The sequence below is a fragment of the Mastomys coucha genome, unplaced genomic scaffold (assembly GCF_008632895.1).
Source record: "Mastomys coucha isolate ucsf_1 unplaced genomic scaffold, UCSF_Mcou_1 pScaffold22, whole genome shotgun sequence".
Taxonomy (NCBI): domain Eukaryota; kingdom Metazoa; phylum Chordata; class Mammalia; order Rodentia; family Muridae; genus Mastomys; species Mastomys coucha.
The window spans coordinates 142,730,766-142,752,163 of record NW_022196905.1 but is presented as its reverse complement, the minus strand read 5'-3'; the positions used below and the strand labels follow the sequence as shown (position 1 = coordinate 142,752,163).

General features: G+C 46.8%; 1 protein-coding gene across 4 annotated transcripts in view; it reads left to right on the top strand.

Moving 5' to 3' along the window:
- Slc7a1 (solute carrier family 7 member 1) overlaps window positions 1-19,766 on the top strand; it is a 73,268-nt gene extending 53,502 nt beyond the window's left edge. For 3 of the 4 annotated variants that reach the window (XM_031338780.1, XM_031338781.1, XM_031338778.1), the window contains exons 4-13: window positions 2,528-2,686; window positions 4,770-4,926; window positions 7,681-7,799; window positions 8,368-8,590; window positions 9,839-9,978; window positions 13,061-13,163; window positions 14,971-15,185; window positions 15,721-15,887; window positions 16,413-16,521; window positions 17,884-18,612. In XM_031338780.1, the coding sequence (XP_031194640.1) occupies window positions 2,528-2,686; window positions 4,770-4,926; window positions 7,681-7,799; window positions 8,368-8,590; window positions 9,839-9,978; window positions 13,061-13,163; window positions 14,971-15,185; window positions 15,721-15,887; window positions 16,413-16,521; window positions 17,884-17,987 (1,496 nt within the window). In that variant the 3' untranslated portion in view covers window positions 17,988-18,612. Of the gene's footprint in view, window positions 1-2,527; window positions 2,687-4,769; window positions 4,927-7,680; window positions 7,800-8,367; window positions 8,591-9,838; window positions 9,979-13,060; window positions 13,164-14,970; window positions 15,186-15,720; window positions 15,888-16,412; window positions 16,522-17,883 lie in introns of all 4 variants that reach the window. The other variant, XM_031338779.1, reaches the window with a different exon arrangement.
- The last annotated feature ends 1,632 nt before the right edge of the window (window positions 19,767-21,398 follow it).

Below are 21,398 nucleotides of genomic sequence, written 5' to 3'. Positions count from 1 at the left end.
AACTTACTGCATGTCCTTGCTGCACGTTGGGATTATATCTGTTGTCTTCCTAAATAATTACTTTGTGTAATTGTAGGTCAGAGCCGCACTTTGTTCCCTCCTGAAACTACTTCAGGACAGAATGTCTAGGTCAAAATTCCTGCCTGTTTTAAAACCATTGTTCACTCTGGTCCTCCATCCCACCTAGCATTTCTTCACATCCTTCACTGAACACTAGCATTCAACACAACCACCCATGAAATCTAAGCCCACTCCCACAAGGAAACATGGACATGGTCTTGCGAGCCACCTTCAGGGACCTCCCTGTGCTGTCAGCTTTGTGCCTGCATGGAGGATGCCATAGCCACCTCTTCAGGCTATCGGGCAGAGACAGAGACCGATGATCAGGGGTCCAGAAGGTAGGCAGCTTCTCTCTCTTAGCAGCCGTGGCATCTTCGAGTCAGCAGAGCTTGTTCTAATGGTTGTAATGTAAAATTCATAACGATCTTTCCTTCCCGTTCAGCCTGCAGACTTGTGACCACAGATGACTCACGTTCCGAAGCTTCTCAGTGGGGATGTAGCTTTTGTAAATGGGCTGTTACGTTGCCAGTGGGTTTACCTAGGCGTAAAATAGAGTGAGCTTGAACTGCTGGCTGCTTGTTAGACCAACAAAATAATAGTCTTTCCCAGAGTGCCGTGTGCCTGTGTAAGATGCATGAAATCGATCTGGAAGCCTACACTCAGCCTTTGATACTGAGGGAGGAGAGTTTTTCAGTTTTAAACATATGTCTACATTTATGCATTTTTTTTTTTAAAGCCGTGATTCTGAAATGGGAACAGGATGGGCTGGAAAGAAAGGCTGGGGTATCCAGTAGGGTGGGGTTTGGAACATCCCTGCAGGCAAGCTGGCTTCTAGAAGCATACAGGGCAGACAGGCAGGCAGGCAGGCCATTTTTCTTCATTAGGCTCGTGGCCTTCCTGGACAGAATTTCTAATAGCTGGATGAAAAATGAGGTGAAATGTCTAAGTTGTTGGGAAAACACTTAGCATGAGAGCAAATAATGAAATTGAATCCTTGTGTGGATCCCTCTGATGTTCTATGGAGAATTCAGACCGTAGTCATGGACGGGGCTGTCTGAAACGAAAGGAAAATGCCAGATGCAAATATTGGATCTCCAGTGTCATTTCCTGACAAATAGCACTGGAGAGGCAGCCAATGTCTTCAGAACGGAAGGAGAAAGGGAGGGCGAGGGCGGCTAGTACTGTCAGTGGTTGGCGAACAGCCCCGACTTGTGTTCTATGTAACTGGGGGACTTGGAACTGGTGCAAGGAGGTGAGGTGGGGCCTTCACCGTGGACCTGCACTCTGGGTGTACCATGGCCTCTGGGTTCAGGTACAGAGCATCTGGCTGGCTGATCAGGGTTGACCTGATCAGGGCTTGGCCCTGAGATGGCCCTCAGTCCATTTATAGATCACCTTTGAGATCTATAAATCTCAAAATGGATCCCATTTTCCCCATTGCCAAGGGTTCGTGGGAGAGTGGGACTTCCCCAAGCAGTGTTTCCTGGATTGGCCAGTTAGTTACCCATCCCAGGAATGCGTTCTGAAGTCAGGTTCCTGACTTGTCATTTGAGTGACTCAAATGCGTAGATCTGACCAAAGGCATCAGGAGGTATCAGTTCATAAGGGCAGTTATTTATTTGTAAGTTTTTATTGTGATAACACACAATACATGTGTGTCTGTGGACATGCATGCTCATCCATGCATGCTGTGTTTTAAGTGCACATCCAGATGCTTCCAAAACTTCTCAGAGTTACATACTAATAAATACCTCATAAGACAAAATATCAAAATGAATGGGGTGGTGCACCCCTGTGATCTTAGTCCTTGGAAAGCAAAGACAGGAGGATGGCAAGTTTGAAGCCAGGCCAGGCTGTATGCCAAGACCCTGTCTTAGAAAATCTATACCTGCTCCCCTCCCCAACCCCTCTCCCTGAAAATACAAAAGCAATTAAAATATGTGCAGTCCAAAGTGCAGGTGATCTACCACAACCTCAAATGCCCTAGCCCAGGAGCAGAGCAGAGTCTCCGCCATGGTCATGGGCTGGGCTGACTGGTTGTTGGTGATCTCCAGTATTACCAAAGAGGATTGAATCAAATATGGCTAGACCCTGAAAAGATAAAAATTCAAAGTGCAGTTTCTACTGAATGCAGATTGCTATTGCTGCTAACACAGAGTTGAAAAATCTTAAGTTTCAATTTGTGGTCAAGATTTATTCTTCTATACCAGTGTAACACACACACACACATACATACCTCTGAACACACTGTAGATCTTAACTGAGGATACAATGTACTTCTTTCCAAACTCTAGCAGCCCGGGAGCCTTTGGCTTCACCCCACACACTGCCCAGCTACTCCTTCTGTTCACAGTATAGCCTGTGCTTCAGCTGCTGCTAACAGCGATGCTGCATGGCTGGTATAACATCCAGGGGGGACTGTCTGTTAGCTGCCGCTCTCTGATTGTCACCATGTGTTTTGTGGCAGGTACTTCAAGCGTGGCAAGAGCCTGGAGTGCGACCTTTGACGAGCTGATAGGCAAACCCATTGGGGAGTTCTCACGTCAACACATGGCCCTGAATGTTCCTGGGGTGCTGGCCCAAACCCCAGACATATTTGCTGTGATTATAATTATCATCTTAACAGGTAAAGCCCCATTTTGACAGAAACACTGTGTTGGGGGCAATGGGTAAAACTCCTGTTGGGAGCTTACATTGTTTCTTATATTTATCTATTTGTTCGTTCATTTATTGGTGGTACTAGGGATATATCCCAGAGCCTTACCATGCCTGGCCAGTGCATTTACTACCAAGCAAACCCCCAGCCCCTCTTGTTTTCTGGCCCCTTTGGTACCCCCCCCTCCTCTTTGGTTTCTTTTATAAATATATAGACAATTTTATTTTCTTCCTGTCCCAATGGCTTGGCTTGTGTAATAGCTGTGATGTTTGGTTAAAAGAGAGAGTCCATGACATCAGAATGTCTCGTGTTCTTGGAGTGAGGTTTTGTAGCACTTGAATGCCCTTTGTCCTTTTGACTCAGTGGATGGCCATTCGGGTAGGAAACTAGAAGTCTGTCTGCCAGGAAGTTGTGAATTAATGAGTCCCCCTCTAGAAGAGGACTGTATGCCTGGGCTTTCTCAGGCATCCAGGGTGGTTTTACTTACACTTCACAGCCACAGAAACACCCTTTCAATACATAAGTAACAGAATTTGAAAATCCCAGCTACTGCAGGATACAGCCAATGGTAGCTTCTCATTAGCGGCATTCATTCATCTGTGTCTCTGATGCTCAGACAGACATAAAACTTCAACATCAAACATTAGAAGTTCTCATCAAACATTAGAAGCCAGAAAGTCTTGGATGAACCTTCAAAGTCGCACACCCCTATTTCTGTGTAATTGAAGTCATCCCACTGGGACCTGACTTGGCAGTATTTTTGGTCCCGCTTGCAGAAATCTGTATCAGGAAATAAGTTCATACAACTGTGGTTAGATGTTTATTTTCATAAATGTGAACAGAAGGGACACTAAAGAAAAAAGTACTTTTGGAGCATAGTGGAATCTTCCCCTCTGGTTAATTATTCAGTATCTCATAATTTACCTGATATGTGCAGTGTTTTTATTTATAGATATGTAGAAGTTGCCCACAGGAAGGCCATATTCTCCAGGTGTACTGGTTCCTGGGTGACACTGCGCCCCTTTTCAAGTTCTTCATGATTTAGCCACACATTAACTTTCTGTCACTGTAACAAATGCCTGGATTCACAGGGTATCAAGAAAAAAGGTTTATTTAGGCTCACAGTATTTGATGCCTTCTGCCCTGTTACTTTGGGCCTGTGGGCTGGCAGAATATTGTGATGGGAACATGGGTCTGAGCCAAACTGTTCATTCATTGCTGGGAAGAGAAAGAAAAGTAAGGGCCCAGTTCTGGCCTAGGATTCCTTTCAAGAGAAGCCCCAGTGACCTGTAACCACCTGAAAGCGCTCTGCCTCCCTATAGCACCACCTAGTGGAATAAACCTTTACTACATGAACGCCATGCCACTCCCTCTCCCCTCACGCACTTAAATTCTAAACTGTGTGGGAGTCCCACCCTGGGAGGATGCCCTTTGGTGTTCCTATTCCTTGTCACTTGATCTGTTTTTTGTTTTGTTTTGTTTTTTAAATGGGAGTTTACAAGCTAGAATTGGTCAAACTTAGATACTCTTTTATACATACTAAGTTTGAGGAGGTACCGCGTATGCTAGCATTTCCTAGAACACTAATAATTGTTCCTAACAACAGGACCAATATCTCCAAGTAAACCTGCATCATTCCCTCACCTAAAACCGCTCAGCCTCCCATGAAACTGAGCCACGTGTCATGTCCTCAGAATCATCTCTTTTTAACTTCTTTGTAATATCTTTCCCCTGCTTAGTGTGTGGATCAAGGGCTCTTTGTGGAAAACTGACTGCCATAGTCCAGACTTTTGCCAGCCTTCAGTGCACCATGATGGCACCTCTGATTCCTAGGAATCCAGAATGAGCTCTCCCACTGTCTGTGGCGGCCTTGATCTTTGCTCTAGAGCCACAGTCAGTTCAGCCATGTTTCCTGAGGCTCACAGAGAACTTTGGGGTTCCTACTCCCATTGGTTTCTCTCTCCCTTTCACCTTTTTGCCCCCGTCCCTGTATGAACTAAACTGGTAAATGGCTGACACTGCTACATGCTTTTCTGTTTGTGCCTTTTCTTAGGACTGTTAACTCTTGGCGTGAAAGAATCAGCCATGGTCAACAAGATCTTCACCTGTATCAATGTCCTGGTCTTGTGCTTCATCATGGTGTCGGGATTCGTGAAAGGCTCCATTAAATACTGGCAGCTCACGGAGAAAGATTTCTTCTGTGGCAACAAGTGAGTTTATTTCGTGTGTCCCATTGGCGTGTGACAGTTCTCCGTATTTGCTCTTTTAGCTCACAGGTAGGTATTGGATACAGTTCAGAGGATAACAAATAGCTTTAAACATTACATGCTTTTAATTTATTTTGTAAAGGTGCCTTGTTTTGCTTTTTCCCTCGAGAGTTTTTCTTTTTAAAACTACTTGGTTAATGTATTTACTTACTATGTAGACCTGGCTGTCCTCTCACTCATAGACATCCACCTGCCTTTGCCTCCCAGGTGTGGGTCTAAAGGTGTGCACCAATACATTCTCCTGCAGTGTCTTCAATGCATTCTAATTATTTAGGAAACAAAGGTAAATCATTGCGATGTCATCTTAATCTTCTTGGTCAGATTTTCAGATGAATCTTGATGTCCCAGGACACACGATGCACATTGTCTGTGAATCTATCCTCAATAAGGCTAATGCTTGAATCCCTGTGAGAAAGGGACCTTTGGAAGACACCATGGCTTTTTTATGGTGGCCGCTGGCCACTTTGGAATCCCAGGTGTCTTCCTTTTGTTCTGACCTGCCTGGTGAAAACTTTTGTTGGCCTCTTGTCTGGCTAGTGTTGGACTGGGTGTGGTAGCACACCCCAGTTTTTCCAGAGGGGGGAATAGAATAAGGTATAGGGTATGGCCAGGATGACCGAAGACTGGCCTGGAACACCTCTTCCACATACCCACCCTGACTTGACCACACCCTCTACCTCCATTTTCTTTCCTTTTACCAGAGTCCAGTGAGTAGCCATATGTACCTACAAGGGAAGTCCTATGCTAGGGATCTGGGCAGTGCAGTTATCCAAACCACATTTGTCACTGGCGACAGACCAGATGCCAAGCCTGACCTATCACTACAGTGGAAATTGGAAAATGTTGAATTAGATAACGTAAAACTTCACTAATACTACTATCCTACAATGATCAGTTCAAATAAAAGTATCATTTCCTTTCCTGAATTCCACTATAGAGAAATAAGGACTTTTACAGGCTGGGCTCATTCTCAAACGTTCTGGAGTAGTTGTGTTTATGCCAAATGTATTAGTCCCCATGAATTTAAGCTGGAGTGGAGCCAACTTCAAGTACGTTTTGAAGTTCCACAGTAGGCTTTGGAAACTCTAGAGCGCACATTTCATTGGTTGCTATTTACAGGCAGGAGTGAAACACAGAGGCTGCTCTTGTTTCCTGGTGATCAGCTGAGATTTAATTTTGTTATTGCAGATTGCCTGGGCCAGCAACAGTAATTCTCTAGTCATCCCTGCAGTAGCCATTATAAGGGATGGTTTATACAGCACTGGTCTCCTAGACTAGCTGATATTTGCTGCCCAAGTGGGGCCTTTAAGTCCTTCTGAAGACCAGAGGCACTTCTGCTGGGCCACAGGGGAATCTGCCACATTAGGAGCAAAGTTCTGCCAGCCTGGAGCCTTTTTGTTTTATTCAAGTCTATAAATGGCCTTGTTTTATTTATTCACTTTCCTTTTTCCAGCTATAGATTTCTATTTCTCCCAATATCCCTGTGTACATGTGTATGATGTTGCTTGTCCCTCGGTGACACGCCCACACTTCCCTCCCTAACCACTCTGAGGACCTCTGATGATCATGCTGGGGGATGTTGTCCTGACTACTTCTCTGTGTCTGTGGCAAAATACTGACTAAAGCAATCCAGGGAGGAAAGGATTAGTTTGGTTTATACTTCCAGGTCACAGTTCATCATTGATGGAAATCAGGGCAGGAACTTAAGGCAGGAACCTGGAGGCCTGATGGCACCTGTTGGGTAGGGTGGGGTCTGAGGAGAAGTGGGGCAGGGTCTCCGTGGACTGGTTTATCCTTGCTCTTGGGTTTACACCCATTCCATCTGTTGGAGAAGGCTGAGTGAGCCCCTTGTTGGAGTCAGAGCATCCCTCTTCAGCAAGCCATCCAAAGCTCTTCTGTTTCTGGTCATTTATCTTTACCATCCATATGACGAGCCTTTTGCTGTCTTCTGCGGCTCTAGTCTTCTCCACCCTCATTTAATAACTGGACTTTGCTCGTCTTTGTAAGCCCAGACTGTCACTCTGCAGGGGCTCCAGACTGATGCTTCTTCAAAGCAAACCTTCAGTGATGACACCCACACTTTTGCCTGTAGCCATATCCCCCTCCTATATACAGGTGTTAAGGGATATAGTGGTTGACCTGAAACAGTTGGCTTCTGTAATACCTTAACCTGTTTAGAAGTACCTGTTTTTTAGACTTAAGCTCCTGGTACATACATCGCCTGGGGAGAGGGTGGGAATAGACCCTTCCCACCTATGTCCTGTGTCCTCTTGGACTCCTTCCTCTCCATACAATTCTCTACATAGAAGATGCTTCTGGGCTGGGCAATGGTGGTGCCACATGCCTTTAATCCCAGCACTTGGGAGGCAGAGGCAGGTGGATTTCTGAGTTTGAGGCCAGCCTGATCTACAGAGTGAGTTCCAGGACAGCCAAGGCTACACAGAGAAACCCTGTCTCAAAATCCCCCACGCCCCTCCCAAAAACGAAAATGCTCTGCAAAGGCTAATCGTGTGTGCCTTTGGGCTCTGGGCCCTGGAGCAGAGGCCTGCCACCCACTGAGCGTCCTCACTGGAAGACTGGGGACATTGGCCAGAGAGACTCAAGTGCTGTCCTTCTCTTCAGAGCAGTGCTGTCTCCAAAAATGGAACTGTGCAGCAGGTGTTCTAATCTTTGCTGTTTTGTTTTTGTTTCTCCTAGTGACACAAACGTGAAACATGGCGAGGGAGGGTTCATGCCCTTTGGATTCTCTGGTGTCCTGTCAGGGGCAGCCACCTGCTTTTATGCCTTCGTGGGCTTTGACTGCATTGCCACCACAGGTTCGTGGACTCTCCCACCCGTGGGACCCTGCTCCCTTGCAACCACCTCCATTAATGCCTTTTCCTCTTGGCACATGCCCCTTGCTGCTCTGGTTCCGTGGGAGTAACTGCAGAGATTTGTCACTTCCTGCTGATCACTTCTCACCTCCCCATATCTCCTAGGAGCAGTGCCTGGCAGGAAATTACATCATTAACATAACGAGGGCTCTGTTGCTAGACTGGGACAATGACAGTGTGACTGTAGCCTGATTTCATATCTGCACGTGCAGGCCTTTGTAATAACAACAGCCGGGCAGGTTGGATAGGTCAGGCTCCCTTAACCCTCTCAGCCTTTCTCAGCCAAAGGAAACAAGCCGCTCCCTTAGCTAAACGGAAGGTTGGGAACACCCTCTTGGGCTGTGGTCCGGTGGTGGGTGTTACCGAGGCCCTGCTCTGTCACGGGAGGGCAGTTGACCCTGGTTCCTGTGGGCTGAACCCTGTGGGGCGTGCGCTTTAGTGTGATGTGATCCTACAGAGGATGTGATGTTGCTCCTCTTTCTCTCATTGGCTGACACCCTGTTGCTTCTAGGGGAAGAAGTCAAGAACCCCCAGAAGGCCATTCCTGTGGGCATCGTGGCGTCCCTCCTCATATGCTTCATAGCGTACTTTGGGGTGTCTGCCGCTCTCACGCTCATGATGCCTTACTTCTGCCTGGACGTTGACAGCCCGCTGCCTGGTGCCTTCAAGCATAGGGGCTGGGAAGAGGCTAAGTATGCAGTGGCCATTGGTTCTCTCTGCGCACTTTCCACCAGGTGAGATCAGCTTCCCAAGCTCTCCTATCCCCAATCCCAGCACCCTACGCCAGTGGTGTGTCTCATTGTGTTTTAGCCCAGTAGAATGTTATACAACTGTGTTGTATTATAAAAGGTGTTCCCTTTTATCCATGGGGAGCTATACTGTGAGACCTCCACTGGATGCCTGAAGCAACAGATCATTCCAAGCCCCTCTATACACAGTATTCCCTTTTACATACACACACACACACACACACACACACACACACACACACGATAAAGTTTAATATATAACATTCGGCACAGTAAGGTTGACACCAATAGCTAAGGGCACAATGGAGGTACTATTATGTACTGACATTTTAAAGATTTCTTTATTTTATATTTATGAGTGCTCTATCTGCGTGTACACCTGCATGCCAGAAGAGGGCATCAGATCCCATTACAGATAGTTGTGAGCCACCATGTGGTTGCTGGGAATTGAACTCAGGACCTCTGGAAGAGCAGCCAGTGCTCTTAACCACTGAGCCATCTCTCCAGCCCACGTACTGACCATTTTAAAAAGTAGAATGATCAATTGCTTATTTCTGGAATTTCCTATCTAATATTTTCATACTGCAGGTTGACATGGGTTATGAACTACAGAATGTGAATGTAGGTAAGGGGAAACCACCACATTCTGTGAAGAACTGGAGCCAATATCTACACATGATGCTTGGCAAGGAAATGGTTTTCTGCTCCTGACTTTGGCCTCTGAACCAGGCCCCCTCTTTGACCACTGTATTTTGGCCTTTAGTGTGGCTGTAAGACAGGACCTTCTTTGCATAAAGAGTGGGTGCCTTTTAATGAGACACATACCCCACACATAATACACACACACACACACACAAACACACACACACACACACACACACACACACACACACTTTGCTTCTCCACCAGCTTGTGTAAACAGGAATGGTTTGCTAATGGTCAGCCCCAGCTAGGAATATTTGCAGACACAAATGTGAAATCTCCCTTATGGAGGCTGCTCCTGGAATGCATCTCTTCTCTGTCAGGGGTTCCTGTTCTTATCATTGGTCTTACCCCTGTAATGTTAACTTTGTGAAGTGCTGAGCCTTGTAAGCCTGGGTGCCAAGCAGTACGGAGGGGAGTTGATCTTGGTGAGAGCAGATATCCTTCCTTGGTGGCGGCCATGCATGGGTCGTCTGAGGCCTTGTTTGCCAATGACCTTGCTTTTGTCTGTTTTGCCTTTCTCTCACCCAGTCTCCTAGGCTCCATGTTTCCCATGCCCCGAGTTATCTATGCCATGGCTGAAGATGGACTACTGTTTAAGTTTTTGGCCAAAATCAATGATAGGACCAAAACACCAGTAATCGCTACTGTGACCTCAGGTGCCATTGCTGGTAAGTTCTCTCATTTCCCTCGCTGTTACTTGAACAGTTAAATCAGCATTCCGAGGGGAGCGCATCTTGAATTTTACTCTGTGAACTATGAACTGTGAAAAGCTGCAACTCGTCCGTTAGAGCTTTATCAGATGGCTGCTTTTCACATTCAGAACTAGGCTCATTAAGAGATAACTGCATTAACTTTTTTTAAAAAAGATTTATTTTATGTGTATGGGTGTTTGGCCCTGCATGTATGTGTGTGCACTAAGTATGTGCCTGGTACCTATGGAGGCCAGAAGAGGGGGCCAGGCTTCCCAAAACTAGAGTTACAGATGGTTGTGAGCCAACACATGGCTATTAGTAAGTGAGCTCAGGTCCCCCACAAGAGCAGCCAATGCTCTTAACTGCTGAGCCATCTCTCCAGTTCTAGATGCCTGTACTTTGATAAAATACAAAGAAACCAGATTTACAGACAATAAGATGGAATTATTCTTAGAGTTTAACTCTTAGTGTCATCTCTATGGGCAGGACACATGTGCACACGCATGCTCGCTTACACACACACACACACACACACACACACACTTATCCCTTCAGAATCACCCACCTTTCCTGCCCATTGAAGGTCTCCTGGTGTAGAATTTGGTAGGCTGACCTCTTGTGTAATCCAAGTCAAGGGGACTTTCAGATAATCATCCGCAAGTCCAGTGTCCATGTGTCTTAGCTCATAGATTCCCCCAGAAAAAATGAATGTCCCCCAGTCATTTGGGAAAAACAAAAAACAAAAAACAAAACCCATGTACCATTTCTTTCCTGGGAGCATATGTAGGTGTTCTTGTTTGCCCTCAAGCAGTGGTAGACCCAGAGCAGAGGAAGTTTCCTTATGCGATCATGTTCATCCCCAAGAGGACAGCTGTGCTAGATGAACTTGGTAAACTAAAGGACCATATAGGGAGCTGGAGAGATGGCCCAGCGGTTAAGAGCACTGACTCCTCTTCCAGAGTCCTGAGTTCAATTCCCAGCAACCACATGGTGGCTCACAACCATCTGTAATGAGATCTGATGCCCTCTTCTGGTGTGTCTGAAAATAGCTACAGTGTACTCACACACAATAAATAAATCTTAAAAAAAAAAAGTTAAAGGACCATATAACAGTACCGGAGACCCGGAGGAAGCTGGGGTGCACACTGCCATTTGTTTTGTAATCTGTTATTTCTTCCCTTCATGACTGAGGTTAGAGCCCACTGTCTAGCTGGAGAAGTAGAGTCCCAGGGTCACATCTAGGGAGGCCGAGCTGCTCTTGATCCATTAGTGCTCCTGCCAGAGGCAGTATCCGACTAGCACCAGGGGTCTTGTTTGATCCATCGGGACCCACGGTACCATACAAAAGCTTGACTGGCCAGTAGTAAGAATGGGCTATCTTAAATGAACAAATTATTTACTAGTTGTATTAGTATTTTTGGTTTATTAAAGTGTTTTGGTTTTGTGACTATTAAAGAAAAGAAAACAAATTTCAAATTATATAATCTTTGCCTGTAATTAGTGATTATAGCAGTGAGGTTACAATATGATCAGGAGAATTAAGCCACTGAGGAATTTTTTCAGTGTTTCCACATAATTTGATTTAGTTTCCTTTCTGTGCTCACAAAAGGAGGTCAAAATCATAATCTTTCAGGTGTCTATAAAGTGCATGCCACTTGCCAAACCAAGTATTTGGTTTATTTACTCCCTTTGGTAGGATTAATAGTTGGTATTCTAAGATGATTTCCATGGAAGCAGTTTGTCTGGGTTTTTCTTCAAGCAGGGATAGAGGCCAGTCTGGCATGTGCAGTTGGAAGGTGTTCCAATTATCCAGAAGTCCTTTGCTGTTCTCTAACCATATTATTTATCATCAATTTAAATCCATTTGGCTTGTATTGATCTGGTGGGGATGCAAAGATGTTTGTGGACAGTCTCGTGATCACACTTTAATTTGTATCGATTTGCATGTGATTTGAAAATATCCCAGACTAGATCTTGCCAAATTATTTTTTAAGTGAGAAAATTGGTATTACACTGATATACATAGACAGCGCAGGGAATTTTTAAACAAACACATGCTTATCTTACTACTGGGATCAAACCTAGACTTTGCATATAGTAGTAGGCCAGTGCTGTACCACTGACCCAGACCTCCCAAGCACATGTGGCTGGATGGGAAGGTTGGTGTGGTAATAGGGATGTCATCTTTTAGGAATAACTTTGAACTTTTCATATGTGAGAAACAGCCTTTCCCTACTTACCTGTCTAGAGTAGGAACCCCTGTGTCTTCCCAGAGCAACTGGTCTCCCCATCACTGTTATCTCTAGATAGATGGGTCATTAGATGATACTCTAGGAGTCCAGACGCTGTGGCCTAACTGCTTCAAGGCTGGGTACCTAGAACTTGGTGACTGGCACACTCTCCATCAGTGCTGCCTGGCTGGATAAATGAAGGGGGATGGAGGAGGAATGGGTGGGTGGAGGATTGGTGAATGGTGGATGGAGGAGGAAAGGATGGGTGGAAGAAGAATGAAGGGTGGGTGGAAGATTGGATGGAGGATGACGTAGAGATGAAGACGTGTGAGCAGATGGACAGATGGAGGGGAGGTGAATGGATGGAACACAGACAGATGAAATTGGATAGATATAGACAGAAGGAGATAAAATGGGTGAACAGATGGATGCTTGGATGTGGCTGTCTATGCACTACCACCACGTGGCAGAAGTCACAGTGGGGTCAGAGTTACAAGAACCTGGTCCCAGCTCTTCCATCCACTAGCTGTATAACCTTAGCTGAACTTGCTAACTTAACAGTAGTCATCTGTAGTGTTGTCTTAGATTATTACACACACATACACACATACCACACACACACACACACAGAGGCATTCTATGCAAATTTTAGTGTTATTTCTTGAGAACTCTCTTTCAACCTTGAGCCTGTCTTCAATTGAGCAATGTCTCATGGACAGGCTGAGTAAGGGTGGGCCTGGGAGTACCCGGATTACAGGTGAGTGGCAGTCCTGACCATAGGATGGCCAGAGGGCCACTCACAGCCCCGATGTCTATCTTCTCCCCAGCTGTGATGGCCTTCCTCTTTGAACTGAAGGACCTGGTGGACCTCATGTCCATTGGCACTCTCCTGGCTTACTCTTTGGTGGCTGCCTGTGTTTTGGTCTTACGGTATGTATGGCTTCCCTGAGTTCAATGACAAGTGGTAAACGGATGTTTGTGGCTGTTTTAACAGTGCTGACGAGGGGGTTTGTGGTTCATAATGTTCAGGCTGTACTAGCTGAATTGGAGGATGCTGAGTAGAAGGTGGGTGTGGTCAGTGGTACACCCAGCACCTCCACCCCACTAGCTAGCTCCCTTACCCTTCATCCCCTCCACCACTTCCCCCTATCATATTCTCCATTTTTCTGGCTAAATATCCTCAGCATCAGCATTGATCTGAGTCTGGGATCAGAACCTTAGAAGGCTTAGGGCAATGACTTCAGCTGGCCCAATTGTTGGGGTAGATGATTCCCAAGACTGCATGAGAAGAACCTTAGGCCTATGAAGCCAGGTCAGTCCAATGCTTCTGTAGACTGTTTCTACCATAGCTTCAGAGTGGGTCATCATAGCTCTCAGGGACACTGGATTCTAATAGTTTTTCTTTTTGAGGACAATAGCACTAAAGTGGCTTTAAGGCCACTGAAGCTTGGTGCTATAGTGTCTCACCCATGCAGAGCCTTCCCAAAGCACATGCCTGGGCTCCATCTTTGCCTGGACATGGAAGAACAGGCCTCTGCTCTAGGGATGGCCTGAGGTGATATTCATCATGAGAACATGCATTCACAGTGACTGTCACACAACCATAGACTCCTTTCCTCCTTCAGGCATTTGTCCTTAAAAGGCAAATAGCTTCATTTTTCATTTCCATAAAACCTGTGCAGATCCCTGTTAGTGACTGCATATTCAGCCTCAACTAGTTCATGGACCTCTATTCAATTCTAGAGGCTTAACCCTAACGTGTTCTTTGACACCCACCTACTTTCTTTTTGTTTGTTTGTTTGTTTTATTTACTTATTTTATGTATATAAGTACACTGTAGCTGTCTTCAGACACACCAGAAGAGGGCATCGGATCCCATTACAGATGGTCATGAGGCACCATGTGGTTGCTGGGAATTGAACTCAGGATTTCTGGAAGAGCAGTCAGTGCTCTTAACCACTGAGCCATCTCTCCAGCCCCCACCTACTTTCTTACAGGGCCAAATTACAATGCATCAGTGAGTCTGTGGGGAGAACAGTTAACTAGCTTGCTATACTTGATTCACGGGTTTCTTGTGCTTGGACTTGATTGTCTTCAAAACAATTCAAAAGGTACTCTGCTTTTAAAAGTTGATGAGGACAGGCTGGTTGGGAAGGCAAGGAACTGCCCTCATGTAAATGCACGCTTCATCTGCAGGTAGCCTGGGTCATTCCGCAGGCTCAATTCTTCACCTGACTCTCTTGTTACTCACTCCAAGGCACTTAGAGTTTTGGAATAGCTTTATCCAATTAGGGCATGCAGACAGAAGCTTACCCATCCTCCAGCTTGTAGTCAGTGGTTCTTCAGCTTCCTTCAAGTGGAACCTTAGTGCCACTGATAAGCTTTGTCCTTATTTGAGTTCTTGGCAACAGTGGTTTGGTGAGGTGCATCCTAACATTGTCACACCCAAGGGCCACTGCTACTTCCCAATCTAGAGAACCTCTCTGGCTCACTTCTCGGGGGTTCCCCTATCATTCTAGCCAAAGTGAGGACAGCAAGGTTGAGGATTAGCCCAAAGTAGGAAGGACTTGACCTGTCCTTTGTTCTTGTATTGCTAGAGACTTCACCATCCTATGGTTTATGTCCTGAATCCCAGGCACCTTACCTTTGAATGCTCACTGAGAACTCAGACTGACATGCGTGTCCTTTCTTAACCAGAGCCGATAACAGCACTTATGCCATGGGCATGTCTTTACAGGTACCAGCCAGAACAACCTAATCTGGTATACCAGATGGCCAGAACTACCGAGCTAGATCAAATAGACCAGAACGAGCTGGTCAGTGCCAGTGAGTCACAAACAGGCTTTTTACCGGTAGCTGAGAAGTTTTCTCTGAAAACCATCCTCTCACCCAAGAACGTGGAGCCATCCAAATTCTCAGGGCTAATTGTGAACATTTCAGCTGGCCTCCTAGGTAAGAGTTCCCGTTTTCCTGGGGAAGGGGTTTGGAGTCTGCCTCTGTGGTGCTGTGTGGCTTCTGCTCCACGGGGATGAGAATAGGGTAGGGATGGGGAGTTGGTGAGAAAGATGAGTATCTGGTTTGGTACCCAGCTATGACCTCAACTCTTCACTCATATGGAATTCATGGCACAGATGCAGTCTCCTTTTGGAGGATTTGAATGTATATATATATATATTCAAATATATATGTATACTCATATATTATATGTGTATTTGTATATATGTATATATATATACACACATATATATCATCAAACATATATATCTTCAATTATATATATTATGTGTGTGTGTATATATATGTATATATACATATATCTTCAAATATATATTATGCGTGTATGTATATATCTGTATATCTATATATCTTCAAATACATATATACATGTATATGTATATATATATATGTATATAAAATGTGTGTGTGTCTGTATATATGTGTATATATGGAGAAGTTCCCCAATTCTAATTCTTTTCCTCTCTCACAGCTGCTCTTATCATCACTGTGTGCATTGTGGCTGTGCTTGGAAGAGAGGCCCTGGCCGAAGGGACGCTGTGGGCAGTCTTTGTAATGACAGGGTCAGTCCTCCTCTGCATGCTGGTGACAGGCATCATCTGGAGACAGCCTGAGAGCAAGACCAAGCTCTCATTTAAGGTGAGCAGCTCGGTAGACCTGTAGGAAAAATACCAATGGGTCACAAGCGTGGTTTTCCTGCCAGGAAGCTGAACCTTTGTGGCTCAGCCCTACCTGGGAGTTTTGGGGGTGGGAGAGTCTTGCCAGCTCGCCTCAGGGACCCTTAGGGCACAAAATGTCTTGTTAATCCCGGGCCTGTCTCTAGAAAGAGGAGCCCCTATGTCTCCCCAGTCCTCAGTTAGTAGGGTATACCTTGTCTCTAAGGGCCTCTTGTTAAATATCCTGATGAATTGCCTCACATTGTTTGGCCTTGGAGGTTACCAAGGCATCTGCTGTTTTAATATAATAGTAATAGTAATAATAATAATAATAATAATAATAATAATAACAACAACAACAAAAACAGCAGCAGCAGCATAGTTTAACCTTAGGGATAAAATGCACATCCCTCTTTGAGTCTCTCTTTGAGTCTTGGGCAATTCTGTGTGGAGTGGGCTGTTGAGTTTGCCACCTCCTCAGATCTGATGCCACTTTGTGTCTCTGCAGGTACCCTTTGTCCCCGTACTTCCTGTCTTGAGCATCTTTGTGAACATCTATCTCATGATGCAGCTGGACCAGGGCACGTGGGTCCGGTTTGCAGTGTGGATGCTGATAGGTATGTGATGGTGTGTGTTCTGCTGAAATGCCCACATTCCGTATCCTAGCGTCTCTCTGTAAGACCGAATATTTTTCCCTCCTGCTTCCTGACCAGCTAGTTAATGTTGCAGAACCTCCCTCCTTTCACCTTAGATAGAAACACAAGTAGTCAGTGGCTGACTTTAAAACTCCTAATGTGTTGTGGAACCTCCTTCCCCTTTAGATACGTATCATAGGCTGTTGCCCAAGATAGTTATCTCTCCAGGCTTATCTTGAAGTTAAAAAACCATGAAGTAAGAGAGATAGTTATTAATAAAGCACCAGTTACTCTGGATAGGAAGTCTAGGTTGCACCTACGTGGCCAGTACCTGGGCTGCGTGGGCTCCAGGCTCTTTCGAAGTACCTCTGCCAGTAGGATTGTGAGCATGTGGGCAGTGTTGGGAAGCTCTTGGTGGAAGGGCAGCTCTCTTGTTCCTGATACAAGACAATCAGGGCTTGAGGCATCTTGGGGATTGGGTACAGCTTAGTCCAGGGTTGTCTGCTTGGGTGCTGGCCAGCCCTCACTAGGGCTGGTGTTGTGTCTCTCCCTACCGCCGGCATGCCACTTTGCTCCCAACCCCCCCACCCCAGGTATCTGACCTTAGAGCTGTAGAAGCTGGTTTCAGTCCTTCTCATTCCGTGACTGATGGCCCAGGGCCCTAGGACCCTGGAACCTCACGAGAAGCACCTTGCATTATTTCTTTGTACATTCCAGGGACCGGTCCTCATTTGGCTTTAAAATATAGAGACGTGCCCACAGCTCACTGTGACCCATTTCTTGGTGGTAGAAGTATGGGGTCTTCTCCTGAACACCCACTGCCTTGGGCAGCTGAGCCCTCGGGACTGCATTCCTGTGTAGGTGGCACAGGCGACCCTGAGCCATGTGCTCACCGTCCCTTGTGGGTCGGTCATTTGAAGCATCACTGCAGATGTAGAGAACCCTGGATGCTGGGTCAATACTGTGCATGGTTATTGACTATCTCCTTCAGTCTAATGGGTTACTTAGAAAGGACAGAGCTACTAAGCCAGTCTAGGCAGTACCTGCTGGAAGTCCCAACCTGGGAAGGAACAGTGTCTCTCTGGTACTCTGGTGCCACCTAGTGGTGGACAACAGCTCAACATCTTCTGTGACCCTCCACCTAGCCTGCTGCTCAGGGAGGCCCCTGTGCAACCACCCAGGATGTACATAGCTTTTCCACAGAAGAAGCAGGACCGTGACTTTGGCTAATCTCCTCCGGGGGCTTGTGTCGCCACTCTGGGTATTGAAATCTACCTGGGCCACCCCCTGTGGGTCTGGCAGCTCTGCCTGCTCTGTTCATCCTTCTGTTCCCTTTCTCTGTAGGCTTTGCCATCTACTTCGGTTATGGGATCTGGCACAGTGAGGAAGCATCCCTGGCTGCTGACCAGGCAAAGACTCCTGACAGCAACTTGGACCAGTGCAAATGACGTGCAGCCCCACCCACCAGGGTGACAGCGGTTGACGGGTGCCCGTAGAGGCCCAGGACCCTCACAATCTCTCCACTCATGCCTCGGGATCAGCTCACACCCCTAAATGTCACCAAAGCTGGTTTGCAGCCTCAGCCTTGCAGCCAGCTCATGAGATCCTGGTCACTTCTGGACAGTTCCTTGGTTTCCTCATCTCCCTCTGAACAAAGAAAGCAGCCCTTCCCCCTGCCAGCTGGAAGCTTTGCTGCTGCAGCCCCAGCAGAAGGGAGGCCCCCTTCTCCTCTTACTTGGGAAGCAGGCCTCCCTCCCTGGGACCACCCTGGTATTGCTCATGTGTACACTCCAGAGGGCTAGCGAGCATCTCCCTGTCAGCCCAGGACAGCCTCCTGACCACAAGATGCAAGACTATCCCGGTGAGGAAGCATGTCCCCCAGCAGTGCTACCCAACAGCCAATCAACTACAGAATACCTAAAGAGGAGAACAGGCCCGCCCGCATCTTACTGCTTTCAGGCTCCGGTAGTAGGATAGGGCCCCGGGTCTGCATGGAGGCTTCTGTGCAGGACCCAGCACGGTGTGAGCCATTCCGGTGTGAGCCGTTCATCTCGAGCACAGAAAGATGGGAGATCCCTGGAATCATCAATAGTATCAAGATGGGCTGGCCAGCTCTGCTCACTTGGACTAGGGTGACATTCTCTAGTCTTCTAGCGGGCCTGGATCGGCTTCTGCTGCTCTTGGCACCTCATCCTCCCTGTCGTGAGTCACTGGGTTATGTCACTCTCACGGGTCTTCTAAAGTTCCTCAGACAGGTGGCACTCAATGTGGGGTGGTGACGCTTTTCTGGCCACTGATGCAATCTGTGTGGCCTCTTACATCTAAGGAGTGCTGTGGAGTCCTACCCCCTGTTGCCTGCTGTGAATCACTCCACTGGATTAACTTGGGGCTTAATGTTACCTTGGAAGATAGCCAACTAATAACTGAGTGCCATATCAGCTTGTGGTTCAAGAGGTGTGGCCTGCACAGGAGACAGCTTGGGGTCCTATCGCTATTCCTCTTGTAGCTTCGGTGCCTTTACCTGCTGCTGGTGAGATTTCCACCCTGGCCTGGACCTTATTCCCCGAGGATGCCTTCTATCCCCTCCCCCATGCTCCTTATCCCTCTGGGTGAGGCCCTAGGGCCTACACCTCTTCTTTTACTCTGTGTAGATAGAAACTGCTTGAGAGTGCTGGTGGATTCTCAGAGCCAGCAGGGCACCCTTTCCACCCCACCCCACCCCTGCCCCCCTACCATATTGGGGTGGGGAAGGCTAGTGTCTTAGCCTAATGTTGATGCTGTTTTTAAAGCCTAGCTTTCTTTCCTGTCTGGCCTTTGACCCAAGTCTGGTGGGAACAGGCTGGGTAAACTGATGGCTCTGGCTTCCCCTCTGCTCTGGAAGGCTCTTGGGAATGGCAAGAGTTAGTGGAACTGGACTGGCGTGTAGCCTAGTGGTAGGGCACTTGCCTAGCCTACGCAGGACCTCAGATTCCACCCCTAGCACTGTGTATGGAAAATAAGGGAAATTAGAGAAACCGCCTGGTTCCTGGGTCAGCCAGTGGAGGGCAGCTGAGCAGCCAAGAGCCAGGCATTGTGCCAGGCCCTGACCACCACCCAGGCACTTTGTCTGCCTGAGAAAACTTCAAAAGGGAGTATTATAAGACCCTACATGTTGAGTTTCTAAAGGTATTTAAAGTTATGTAGATTGGTGCTGTAAAATATTTTGATAAATATTAACTTATTTTGTTCAGGTCTTGATTACTTGTCTTCTTAGGGCCTATTAAATATCTGTCTGGTTTTTTTTTTTTTTTCCTTTTCTTTTCTCCTTGTTACTTACATAGACAAAGAGAAAGAGAGTGCCCAATGAGGTGTTGGAAGAATTTTTTTTTTTCAAGACAGGGTTTCTCTGTGTAGCACTGGCTGTCCTGGGATTCACACTGTAGACCAGGCTGGCCTCGAACTCAGAAATCCGCCTGCCTCTGCCTCCCAAGTGCTGGGATTAAAGGTGTGCACCACCACTGCCCCGCGAATTTTTTAAACTTTAGTGTCTTTAGTTTCTTTTTTGAGACAAGGTTTCACTCTATAGCTGGCCTGGAATAGGATTGTTGTTGCCCAGTCTGGCCTCTGCCTCAGGCAGTGCTAAGATCATAGGTGTGAGCCACCACTCCTCCTGCTGAACTGTCTCCTTGCTTTCTGGATGAAACTTTCCTGTCTAAGGCAGCCTAACCATGTGTTTACAGTTGATGTTTCAGCCAGCAGCCTGTATCCCACCAAGGGGAAAGGTGTGTATCTAAGGGTTTGATCTGCCACCATCTCTCCTGAGGACTGCAAGCTCAATGTGCTTTACAGTGCAACACAGCAAACATAGGCCCTGGTTGGGGGAGCATCCCAAACCCACTTCCTAGTCAGGAAAAGATACTTGAGGATGACTTGCCTCGTTAGTTGATCGGCCACCGAGCTTTTACTAAGAGTGGACAGTTGCCAGGGAAGCTTTTTTTTGGGGGATGCACAGGAACAATGATGTAGATAGTCATGCCTGGAGTGAGCCTCTAATATGCTTTTTATTACACCCCCAGTTCCTCCTCCTGAAAGGAAAACACAAGCCCCAAATCCAAACAACACACATACACACACACATCCCTCCAGAACAACAGTCGGTAGCGTCCTATCTCCTAGCCTCCTGCCCAAAGAAGAGTCCCATTGGACTTCAAAGCATGGCCAGTATTTCCTACCTGGTTGGAACGTCAACATTCTAAAGACACATTCCCATACCTTGTTTATCTTCAACTAGAGTATACACATTGGAAAGACCTACTTTCTCAGGAGTGTGTGTCCTTCCTGTCTCTGGGTCTAAGTTCATGAAGAAGCCAACACCTAGGGAGCCATGCTCAGGAATGGGGCACAAGATGTCTCCACCTTTCAGTAGGTTGCTCTGGTGGTTGTGGTAGGTGGTATCTATAGAGACATTAACACCCCACCTCCCCATCTCCCCACCCCCACCCTGGGTATATTTGTGGAAGGATGAGTGACCCCATCCCCCATCTCCGCCCATACCTTACAGCCAGTTCTTTGTGGATTTATTTTGCAAACAATGGAAAAAATAAGAGTCTGGCCCCGGGCAGTTTCTGGAAGATTGCTGGCTTTCTACTGTTCTCAGTTGCTCACAGTTTGGTTTTACAGTATGCAAATTCTGCCCATCATCTGATATCTCCCTCTGATAGTCAACCATTCAGTCCCCTGTGCTGATGACTTGGCTTGGGCACCATATGCCAACCCTTCCTGAGGCTTGGTGGCCAGACTGCAGGACCATGGGGGACATCAAGCTTCTCCACCTGCCCATAGTGGACAAGGGTTGGGCATACCCTAACCCCCACTCCTGA